Genomic DNA, 12478 nt, shown 5'->3' on the forward strand with positions numbered 1-12478 from the left:
GTTCTGGCAACAGGTGCGCGCACACTCACAAACGTGCGCGTCTACTGAGACATTTGTGCTTGTTCTGGTTGTTCTGGATTGGCGCATGTGCACAGGTATGCGCCTGGAGACCTCAGCTGCACTTCGCAGATGTCTTTCCTGACACATGGTTGGAATTTAATCCGACAACTCCATTGCTGCCAGGCAGGAGTGCTAACCACTTAGCCGCCATGCAGCCTTCTGACCTTACTGCAGTTGGAGACTGGAAGGTTGAGGGAGGAGGGTCAATACACCATCTAGAATTATGAATCATATCTTCTGGTGATAAATAAGCAGTTTCTGATTCATGGAAGGTTTCTTTGTTACAATGTCAAACATGTGCTCACTTTTGCATTGATAGAGGAAATTGTTTGTCGTTCCCCATTTCCACTGTGCAAAACAAGATGCGATGTTCTTTAGCGCTTTAGCACTTTTGTAGTAATCTAGGGAAAAACAAAAACATTTTCTTGAAACAACCAGTGTCAGACAACACTAAATGTTTGCAATATTAATGTGTATTGCTATCTCACAGTATTGACACTCATGTCAATGATCTGGTTCCTGGGCAGGTGGCTTCTACACCCCAGAGGATCTTCCCAGTCTCCTTGGTGTGTAGTGTAATGTAACCCTGATGGGTTTACTTCCTCTTTCATTCCCTGCAAAGGTAAAGCATAATGGACTACTATGCATCGCATCGCATCGCATCGCATCGTAGTCCATTATGTGTCACTTACCTGACACAGGAGCCAGCGAAGTCACCGCTGTCCCCTTTAGTCCGGCGCATCCATCTTCTCGGTGGGTCACGCTGGTCCGCCGCTGTCATTCGGCGAAGCCGCGATGACGTCGCTCCCGCGCATGCGCACGAGAGCCGCCACTCGTGGCACATCGCGTAGACAGCGGTGTCTGTCTTTCGGCAAATACACGGTTTGCACAGTTTAGGAGATATTTCTTGGACCTACAGGTAAGCCTAGAGATTAAGGCTTAAGTAAGGGTTTGGCTCCCTCTAGTGAAACTTTATCAGGATTTTTCTTACATTTATGAGGCAAACAGTTATGCATTGTGGGATATATAGTTTGATGAGGAAGTGACTCATGTTATTAACTCAGTTTGGGAACTACTGGACCCACAATGCCAAGTCCCAGAACAGCCTTCTGGGTAAACAGATAAAAGGAACAGTGTGGCCATCTTTTGGCCACTTGGGACGCCATTCAACAACCAGCAGGGAGGTCTGTGTGTGTGTGACCAGAAGGCTGCAGCCTACAAGGCGCAGAGCAGGATCATCAGCCTCTGAGAGACTTCAGAGTACTGCCCTGCCAGCTCAGCAAGCGGATCGGTGTGCCACGCCAGGACATCTGGAAGTTTCCTGCATCTCAGCCATCCGGAGGAGCGGTACAGCGCGGCGGCGCCATATTTTCATCAGACTAAGACATCAAGGGGGGGAGTCCGGACAGAGCCTCACAAGCCTCTGAGTCTATTGTGGTGAGAAGGCACCTGCCCATTTCAGTAAAGGTGCAGTGTTTGCTGTTTGAGTTATTTACAGACTGCTGGTGAGACTTGTAGTCCCACAAAGGTGATTCTATTTATTCATTCACAGGCCACATACAGCTGAACCCTGGGGTTTGTTATTCCCTGTGTTGTAAAGTCAGTATTGTATTACACTCAAACATAATGAGGAAGTTACAAGTGCCATATTTCTTGAGTTACACGTTTATCAATCAATCATTTATTCTACAGTTTGCTTTCTCTCTGTTTCCCCGTTGGATTACAAATACTGCAGTTTACACTACAGGCTAGCTGAAGATATCCGGAGTCAAGGAACTTTTATCATCTTTTCCAAAGCATCACGGTTCTACTTTGTAATGTGAACATTGAATTACAACCTAGGGGGAGCGCTTGAGTACAGGTTATATATTGCACTGTATTATTGAATGTGAGAAACATCATATTAGGATTTGGTGTGTGTATTGAAGCTTCAGTGGGAAAGTTTTTAATAAAGGTCTTGGAGAATATTGAACACTTGTCCCACTGTACACCTGTCTACGTATACTCACTACAGTGTTTTTTGAATCCACAGTTTTCATATTCCATGCCAATTGTCGCCAACTGTCCTTTATTGTTTGTATTTAGACCCATTGTTCATTGTGTTTAATAACCACTTTAGTAAACTTCCTGAGTGGTTAATTAATATTATGTGTGAGTCGCTATTGTTATTACAGCTAGTGAAGGGACAGGATGCAGGGCTATGGTAAATATATGTTATGGATTGTCATTACTGTGTTTTTCTCTATTGCCGGGTCTCACACTAATATTACCAAGCAGGTGTGCCAGCGGGGTTGAAGCCATTCTTGGGGTTGAGAGGCAGGGTGAAGAATCAAACATTCATCAGTGGCTCCTTTGGTGGTAGTGCTAAACTTGTAGGTAATAGATGTATTAAACATACATTTTTAGAGGGAGAGCAGTTGAAGGTGTCAATGGTGGAGAATAATCAGGGTGTTCTGGTAGATCATATACCTAATATGCATACATTCTAGGAGAACAACAGCTGGGCAAGTCAATGATGGAGAAGTATCTGGGTGTTCTCATGGATCAAAGTGTCAGGGAACGAACAGCAGGAGAAGGGCTCTAGGAACCAGTGTCTCCACCAGCACTTATGGCAGGAGAAGGACTTTAGGACCCAGCATCTCTACCAGCACTTATGGCAGGAGAAGGTCTCCGGTTTGCTTCCTGTGTTCGATCTCGGCTATCCACCTGGTCATGTCTGCTCTAAAATCCACCTGGCTTTTGACCTCGGCTAGTGACCTGACCACGTTTGCTCTGCTACCTACCTGCATCATGACCTAGGCTTCCTGCTGGCCAGGGCAGGACTTAGGGTGGTGGGGGCCCCTGGGCTTGAGTCACTTTTGGGCCCTACCTTCTATACATTACCGTATTTATCGACGTATAACACGCACCCCAAATTTAGGAGGGAATTTTAAGGAAAAAAACTTTTAGGAGGGAAGTTTAAGATGAAAAACTTATATTTAAATGCCCATCAATGCAGCCCAATCAGTGTCCATCTGCAGCCTTGCCCATCCATTTACAGCCTTGAAGTTTAAAAATGGTGCCGCCAAGATACTCAGCTCTCAGGTCCTCTCAGCAGAGGCTCTCAGCCTCCTCTCACAGTCCCGAGTCTACTCGACTTGGCTCACAGTCACGCTCAGTCCCTGTGTTATGTCCATCATAGGGCGTGACTATGAGCGGAGCCAAGCCGAGTACACTCGGCTGTGTATCTCAGGGGGGCCTGCGGGGCCCCCTATTGGGCGGGGCCCATGGGCTTGAGCCCAGTCAAGCCCAATGGTAAGTCCAGCTCTGCTGCTGGCCACTCTCTATTCTCAGCCGAGTCCTGCAACACCTTACGGGCACCACCTGTCTGCTGATTCTACGCCAGGACATCAGCTGTACTCTGGAACCACCTGCACACAGTCAAGCAGGTGACCAGTGCTACTTTGGGCCTGAACTCTCCTGCTTTCACCCTCAGGGGGGTTCCAGAGTACAGCTAATGTGCTGGCGTAGAATCAGCTGACAGGTGGAACCCATGAGGGGTGTTGTAGAATTTGGATAATGCTAAGATTGGAGAGTGGTCAGCAGGAAGCCTAGGTCATGAGTTGGGTGGGTAGCAGAGCAGATGTGGTCAGATAGATAGCCAAAGTCAAAAGCCAGATGGATTTCAGAGCACGCGTGGTCGGGTGGATATCCAAAATCAAACACATGAAGCAAATAGAAGACAGGTCAAGGACAAGCTGGGTCGGTAACAGGAGACACGGAAACTGGAATATTATGGAGATAATGCACTGAAGGGCCCGAAGATCAACCAGCAACTGCAGCCACTAACAGACTTCCTTATGTAGGCCCATGTGACATGCTGGTAGAAAGTTTGGGTCCTCAAGTCCTTCTCCTACCATAAGGTCTGATAGAGATTCTGGGTCCTAGAGCCCTTCTCCTGCTGTTGGTTCCATAGGGGTTGATTTACTAAAGGCAAATTGATTGTGCACTTTGCAAAGTGCAGTTGCTCCAGAGCTTAGTAAATGAGCAAAAGCTCTGCTGACTTTCATCATCCAATCACGTGCAAGGAAAAAAAAAAAAAAAAAACATTTTTTACTTGCACGTGATTGGATGATGAAAGTCAGTGGAGCTTTTGCTCATTTACTAAGCTCTGGAGCAACTGCACTTTGCAAAGTGCACAATCTGTTTGCCTCTCCACCAGCACTTATGGCAGGAGAAGGTCTTTAGGACCCATCATCTCTACCAGCACTTATGGCAGGAGAAGGACTTTAGGACCCATCATCTCTACCAGCACTTATGGCATGAGAAGGTCTCCTGTTTGCTTCCTGTGTTCGATCTCGGCTATCTGTAATTGGGTACTCTTTGCAAAGTGAAGCTTTACCTCATTTACTAAGCTCTGGAGCAATGGCACTTGCTTTGCAAAGTTCACAGTCTATTTGCCTTTAGTAAGTCAACCCCATAGACTTTTTAATCATACATTTTAGAAAGAGAGCAGCTGGGGAGTCAATGGTGGAGAAGAATCTGGGTGTTCTGGTAGATCCTCCTACAATTTAAGAGGAGAACAAGGTATGTTCCATTTCTAGATAGAACAAGATAATATCAGCATCACTCCATCCTATAAACTGGACCCCCCCGCCTTACATACCTTGAATAGTTTCAGACCAGGATTTACGAATTTCTACAGTGTCTATAATGAAGTAAAACAAGATGTTATCAATATCATCCCAAACATGACATGTACAGAAGAACATCAGACTGTTTTTTTTGCAGACCACTTTTTTCTGATTGAATGGAGATGAAAGATGATGTCATGTTATAGACTGCTACATTGTAACCTGTAATGATGGAAGGTGTCCCTCGTGCTTAGTAGATGGTGTGCCCATCATAATGATTACAATACTAAATGCTTCATAAAATATGGTGGCAGTTCAGGCCCATCAGAAGATTTATTCAACATGATGGAAAAAAACGATACATTATATAAAATATGAACTGAGATCTGTATATGGAATGTAGCTGTGATGACAGATCATGTCTCCAAACATAATGCTTACACCCGGGGCATGGCTTTTTTTTTTTATTAGATTTAAATGATCACTCTACCTGTGAATGTACAAATCTCTGTCAGCATATTTGTCTATCAGGTTCCTGTAATTACTGAGCTCTATCTGAAGGTGGCCCACTGCCTTTGTTTTTCAGTGATCACAAACAGGGCTGTCAATGGGGGTAGGGGGGGTTAGACCTGGCCTTCCTGTACTGAGACCCCACCATCAGTTCAGCATAGGGCCCCATGGCAGAGAGGAGACAATTAAAATATGTGTGGACATACGCACAGTAATCTCAAGGACTGTGGTATCCAGCTATTGAATAAAAGTTCCCCGGGCCCCTATCAGTTCAGCAACAGGGGCCGACAGGGGCCGACAGGGGCCAAGGACAGAGAATGGGCTGCTTAGTAATTTTAGTGAGGAGGCGGAGTAATCCTCCGTTCCACGCCCCCGACCATTAAACTAAAGTTCCGGCCTCGTCCTCTATATCAATCTGCCAGGTTGGGAGGAAACTGAGAAGGCAAAATTTTAAGATGAAATATCTGCCTTAAATGATCCTCAGATTTATTATTTTCTCACCTTTGGTCCCTATAGCCACCCTCTGCATCTGAAGGTAGTGGGAGCCACCAAACAGAAAAATATTGTTGGTTAAAATAAATTGAAGCAAAGTCAAAATGAATGTGTGGCGCTCAACGACTAGCTTACTGCCTGCAGGATAATCTCGATTTGTTGAGGGTGCTGGATGGGATTTCAATTCCTGAAGGGGCTTGGCTCGTTGCCCTCGGTGTTGAGGCCCTCTGCAACTCCATCCACCATGGGCTGGGTGTTCGAGTTGTGGAGGGCTTTATTTCCAAGGGCGGCGATGGCGCATTGGAATACCACACATTAATTTTGACTTTGCTTCAATTTATTTTAACCAACAATATTTTTCTGTTTGGTGGCTCCCACTACCTCCAGATGCAGGGGGTGGCTATGGGGACCAAATGTGCCCCCCCTTATGCCAACCTGTATCTGGGGGGGTGGGAGCGGCACCTCCTTTCTCGAGAAAATATTCAGCCATTTTTTGACCAGATTCCCATCTGGAGACGCTATATAGATGATGTTTTTTTTTTATTTGGATAGGGACGGAGAAAGATCTTTTGTTATTTTTTGAAAGTTTAAAAACAAATTGCTTCAACCTCAAATTTACCATGGAAAGAAGTCAGTCTCACCTCACTTTCCTAGGTGTATACATTTTCCTCAATTCTGATGGCAGTATAGGCTCCGCTTTATTTCGCAAATCGTCTGAAGCCAATACTTTATTACATGCAAAAAGTTCCCATCGAGCACCTTTGATAGCAAGTGTACCGTATGGTCAGTATCTTCGACTTAAAAGGAATTGCAGTGAGGAAGTCCACTTTGAACAGGAGGCAAAGCAACTCCAAATTTACGTCAGCGCAGCTATAGCAATAAATGCTTGAAAAGGTCTTACCTTAGAGCCAAAAAACAAAGTGGACTGATCCTTATCCATGGTAATAAGACACCTAAGTCTGACACTGGGATGAGATTAATCACTCGCTTCTCAGGACAACAGCTTCAAGTACGCAATATTTTCATAAAATATTGGTACCGCCTCAAAGCTGACCTCACTGTATCTAAACATCTGGGCGATCGCCCTGCAATCAAATTCAGAAGATCCCAATCCCTTAGAGATACTTTAGTACGGAGTCATTATGCCCCAATGGCAATCTCTGGTACCAAACAAACTGGTACTAGACCTTGCCATAAATGCAATTTTTGTCATTTTATCTATGCGTTTTAACACATTTTGTTACCCAATGGCCAATTTTTTAAACCCAACTTTTTGGCCACTTGTGAATCGATAGGTGTAGTATACATTATGATGTGTGATTGTAATGCTTTTTACATTGGCAAGACCAAACGTTCCTTCTTCCACCCCATCCGAGACCATGTCTCGGATGCGTGTGAAGAAGATGGAAACACCTATCAGTCAACATATGGGTTTATACCATGCTTTCAATGAGACTCTTATGCACTTTTTCGCACTTGAATCTATACCGCCCGGGGAAAGGGGGGGTGATAATGACCGTATTTTGCTACAAAGGGAATCACAGTGGATTTTCACTTTGAGAGCTACTACCGCCCCTAATTTAAATGATGCTCTGAGTTTTAAATATTTTTTGTAATTGGTAAATTCAATTTTTTTTTGTCTCTCTCTTTTTCTTTCTTCTCTTTTTTTCATTTTAGGTAACACATCTGCGTACTTATAATATCTATGTCTGTAATACTTTATGTATTATATATTTAATTCAGCATGTGGTCATAAGAGATGGAAACCAGGATTTACTCTCACGCTATAGATTACAATGAATTGATTGTTCTATTCTTAAGATAATTTAATAAATTTAAATTTAATAATTTATTATTTAATAATAATACATTTTTTATTTACATGTCCCCCCTTTTTTTTTCCATGGGTTCCCCAGCTGCAAGCTTGCATGGGCACCCAGGGCATACCACGGGTTGCGCTGCCAATCAATCATCACCCCCTGTGGTCTGCCCTATTTGTAAGCTTTGCTGCCATACCCTCTGGTGGATGTTGGACTTCTGTTCCCCGGTGCTGAATGGGGGTTTTGGGATTTTACCAATCCCCATTACTCCGTGGCGTCCGCCCTCTTGTCCAAGATGAGGGCAACAGATGTCCTAAGATGGCCGCTATGCGCCGATGACGCAATTAGCGTCGTCAGGTGCATGCGCGGAAGATTCCTCCGGACTTCCGGTCTGGCATCGAGGCTGAACTTCCGCCCGCGACTCGGCGGTGATGTCAGATGCCGCCGAGTCGGGGAGATCTCTTATAAGGCAGCACCCGGTGCCTTACTCTCTGCGGAGACGGCCAGTGAGGGACGGCATCGGACTGTTCCCCTCATCCAAGGTCTCTTTATCTTCTCAATGCTGGGGTAATATATATAGTTTGATTCTCATCACCATTACTTTTGGGCGAACATTAATTTACCTGTTACCCAGAAACGAAATTATGTTCATATTTATTTATATATTATATCTATATTTCCCATTTAGATTTGTGATCCAGCACTTGGTCTGCCGTCAATTACTGACGTCTCCTAGTCTTGTTGGCACGTTAATTACTGGCTACTGTAGCCCAGATCTTTCCATATTGATTCTACGTCTTTTAACAACCACTTAGAGGTAATACCCTCTCCATTGAGGCATCTTGTTGTCTTGCTTGGCTTCTATGTTTTGAGGTACTTATGCATATATACCTTCTGATTACTTTAGATTTCTATACTTGGGGAGATCTCTCTGCAAGCATCATTAATCTGTTGTTCCCCTGCGTATGGGGCTGTTCTCCATTTTTTCTCATCACTTTGTTTTATGATCATTATTTTTCCAATTTTTGGACTCCTAACAATTTGAGGTGAGACTTGGTTGTCCTTACTCCTGACCACACGCTGTTTATGTCCTTGCAGTTTCTATTTTGTTTTGTTTTGATTTGCATTTGCTTCCATGTTCATATTCCTACATATAATATGTTAAACTACTATGTATTTTAAACAGAATGTTTTTCATTCGTGTCTTATTATTACAGTATATAAAAGAACTGTGCCACCAATCTCCTGAAGAAACTCTAATTGAGTGAAACATGTCGAAAGTGGTAGAGGTTAATTTGACTCAGTTTGGATCATTTATATATCCTGTTGTTTGGATGTACCTTTGTTATTTGTGTATATTTTTTATATTTTTGTAATAAAAGTTCTAAAATATGTCTTCAGTTTTACTACTGATATTTTGACCCTTATATGCTCGATACCGTTAAAGTCCCGATGTTTGTTACCTCTTTAGCCCCCCCCCCCCCTTTTTTCTTTGTATATACATTTGGGATGTGGTATCAACAGTTTGACCCCTTCATCTCCCTCATTTGATCTTCTGTATATAATATTAAGATATATCTGGACTATGAACAGGCACTGCATGAATGGACAAGCAAGACAAAAAGAACAGTTTAACTATGAATGGCAAAGAGAGAAACCTAAAAACATCAACATAATACCTTAAAAGAGGAATAAGGTAAAATGTCTGATCAATGTTTATAAACAATGTTACTTTGCATCTCTTCATCTCCTGTCTGATCAATGTTTATAAACAATGTTACTTTGTATCTCTGTATCTCCTGTTTGATCAATGTTTATAAATAATGTTACTTTGTATCTCTCTATCTCCTGTCTGAACAGAGTTGCTGCACATGTTCTGTGTACTATGACAATGGTTTTTGGACGTATGGACGATGTAGTATGTCCCATGTCTTAAACTAGTTATACTAAAGCGGCATATTTTTTTTTTTAATATATTATTTTTTATTAAGAAAAAAATTTAATTTACACATACATGGATAAAACATGATTTTCCAAACATAAAGAAAGTGTATATATCAACAAAGAATGCAAAGTTTTGCTTCCAAAGATATAGTTTAGCGCCAATGGCGTAACCATACCTGGCCCTCTTATTGTTGCTAACACACCTGTAAACCTATCCCCTCCTCCCCCCCATTACCCTGTTCTTCGAACACACGCTGTTAAATCCAGTCAAGCCTATTTGGCTAGCCGATAGCGGAGTGGCAAATCCATTCAGGAACAGAAATAGGGAACTTCCAGTAGGCTCCCATGACGCGCCAGGCCTAAGACCAATAGGTGCGCCCTAGATCCTATCCTCCGCTATCTCATCTAGGGGGTAGCCGATGTCCCTCAACCATGGATTCCATAGCAGCTTGAATTTTTTAAGGTTATTTTGCCTAATGTACATTGCCCGTTCGCACCAAATTATAGAATTGATGGCATTTATACATGCTTGGAGGATTCTTTGCTTGCCAGTTCATCGCAATTAAGCGTCTGGCCTGATACAGGCATCTTAATATAGATATTTTTGTTACAGCAGAGATTCCACCCCTTTCCATAATCCCTAATAGACAAGTCCTAGCTTCAGGTTCTAAGGTAATGTTGAAGATCCTATTAATTCTGTGTACAATTTCTATCCAGTACCGGTATAGTTTTGGGCACTTCCATACCATATGGAGCAGATCCCCTGGTGCTCCACATCTAGGGCATTCCCCGTTAGACTTTCTACTTATCCTCCGCATTTTTTTGGGGAGTAGTATGCCCTATATAGAAAAAACTTGTGGAACATATGCTGCGATGGGGAGATAGACACCAGGTTCACCTGTGCTAGGATCTCGTCCCATTGTTCCTGCCCAATTGGTCCCAGGTCTTCCTCCCATCCCCTCCTACTCTTATCCGGTCCCTCTCCATTCAACACTTTATCTCTGAGTTTTGTATATAGGCTAGAGATCTGACCCTTTTTTTGTCCTTGCTCGAGAAATCTCTGTAACAGGGGATTCTTTGTCCTCTTAATAGTAAGTGTGCCATACTGTGAATGTATCCCATGCCTCACTTGCAAATATATATAAAATGTTTTATTGGAGATGCCGAATTCCTGGCGAAGGTCTTCAAAAGATTTTATAGTGTTCCCCTGGTAGAGATGCACCAGTCTTCTAATCCCCCTCCTCTCCCACTCCAGGGACCGAGCTATACTATTTAATTCAGCCAGTTCTCCGTTGTTCCATAGGGGGGTATACTCAGTTACCCCCCCATAGGCCAAGAGTTGCTTAGCTATCTGCCTTTCCTTGCCAAGGCATTGGTGGGGCATTTACAAGCAAATGAGTTAGCCTCCAGGACTTCAGCTAGAGTTCTATGATATGCATTGTTAATCATCAATTTATGATTTGGGCAGTCACCCCCTTCCAGTCCAGCCCCCGTCAAATGCTGGAGCTGGGCTGATAGAAAGTATGTCCTTAAATGTGGCATCGCTACTCCTCCCTTTTCCACAGGGAGCTGCAGCGTCCGCAGCCGAATCCGAGGCTGTCTCTTTTTCCATATTAATTCTCAAATTAATCCCTCCAGTCTGTTAAACCATTTCTGGTTAATCCAGACTGGGGAGTTGTGGAGGATATATAGAATCTGTGGCTGCCAAATCATTTTTACTAAGTTACACCGCCCCGCTACCGACAGGGGAAGGCGACACCAGCTATTGACCTTCTGCTTCAGCTTTGCCAGTAATGGTACCAAATTCTCCTCAACATACCGGTCTATCTCTCTGGGAATCCAAACACCCAAATATTTCAGCTTAGTTACCACTTCTAGTCCCTCGGTTATAGACGATATTTGGTCTTCAAACTCCGATAGTGGCATAAGGGCTGATTTACTCCAATTGATGACCAAGCCTGATTGCTGCCCAAATTCATCCATCAGCCGTACTACACTATTCAGAGTGAAGCGTACATCGTCAAGAAAAAACAAGACATCGTCAGCAAACAAAGCCAGCTTCTCCTCCTCCAGTCCGCGCCGGAATTCCCGGATGTCCGAGCGTGATCTCGCCATCACAGCCAGGGGTTCCATAGCTAGCACGAACAGGAGGGGAGACAACGGGCATCCCTGTCTCGTACCCCTTTCTAGATAAAACACTTCAGAAAATAGGGTCCCCATTTTAATCTTGGCCCTGGGTCCCCTGTATAGTAGTTTTACCCATTGGATAAATTGGGGGCCAAAGCCAAAACGTTCCAATAAGCCCCAGAGGTAGTCCCACTCCAGGCTGTCAAAAGCCTTATTAGCATCCAAAGCTAATATGGCACCTGGGTTGTCGCTATCTCTAGGTATTTGTAAATTTAGAAAAACCCTCCTAATATTAGTATTAGTTGTTCTGCCCGGGATGAACCCGGACTGATCTGGATGTATTAATTTATGTATACAGCTATTTAACCGGGTTGCTAGGGCCTTGGCTAGAATTTTTATATCTGAACATAGCAAAGATATCGGCCGGTATGACGAGACCTCTTGTTGGTCCTTTCCCTCTTTAAGAATTAGGGTGATATTAGCCTCACGCATTGAACGGGGAGTTCCCCCGCCTCTAGTGCATAATTTAACGTTTCCAGTAGTGCCGGCATCAGCTGTTCGCTGTATCGCTTATAAATTTCCACTGGAAGGCCATCAGGACCAAGGGATTTATAATTGGGCATGCTGTTCATTGCGCATTTTAATTCTTCCAAAGTAAGTGGTAAATCTAGATTCGATTTATCCTGGTCTGAAAGCACAGGAATATCTGTTTGCTGCAAAAAATTAGTGGCCAGACCCTCCCGACCCTGTGTGGTTGATTTATATAAGGTTCTGTAGTAATCACCCAGTACCTTCATAATCTCGGAGGGCCTAAAGACAAGATCACCCTTCTGTGTTTTAATTGCCTGTATTCCTGTGGGGGAACTATTGGTACGAGTCAATAAAGAAAGAGCTCGACCCACCTTCTCCCCT

The 12478-nt window shown here is 43.6% G+C and overlaps 1 protein-coding gene across 2 annotated transcripts in view; it reads right to left on the minus strand.

The window, feature by feature from the left end:
* LOC143973622 (cytosolic phospholipase A2 gamma-like) overlaps nt 1-12478 on the minus strand; it is a 204966-nt gene that overhangs the window by 19642 nt on the left and 172846 nt on the right. For both annotated transcript variants that reach the window (XM_077474476.1, XM_077474477.1), the window contains 2 exons: nt 4706-4747; nt 366-461 (listed from right to left, as the gene is read on the minus strand). In XM_077474476.1, the coding sequence (XP_077330602.1) occupies nt 366-461; nt 4706-4747 (138 nt within the window). The remainder of the gene's footprint in view (nt 1-365; nt 462-4705; nt 4748-12478) is intronic.

This window comes from Lithobates pipiens, unplaced genomic scaffold (assembly GCF_037356315.1).
Source record: "Lithobates pipiens isolate NorthernLeopardFrog02 unplaced genomic scaffold, aLitPip1_a1.2 Scaffold_87, whole genome shotgun sequence".
NCBI classification, from domain to species: Eukaryota; Metazoa; Chordata; class Amphibia; order Anura; family Ranidae; genus Lithobates; species Lithobates pipiens.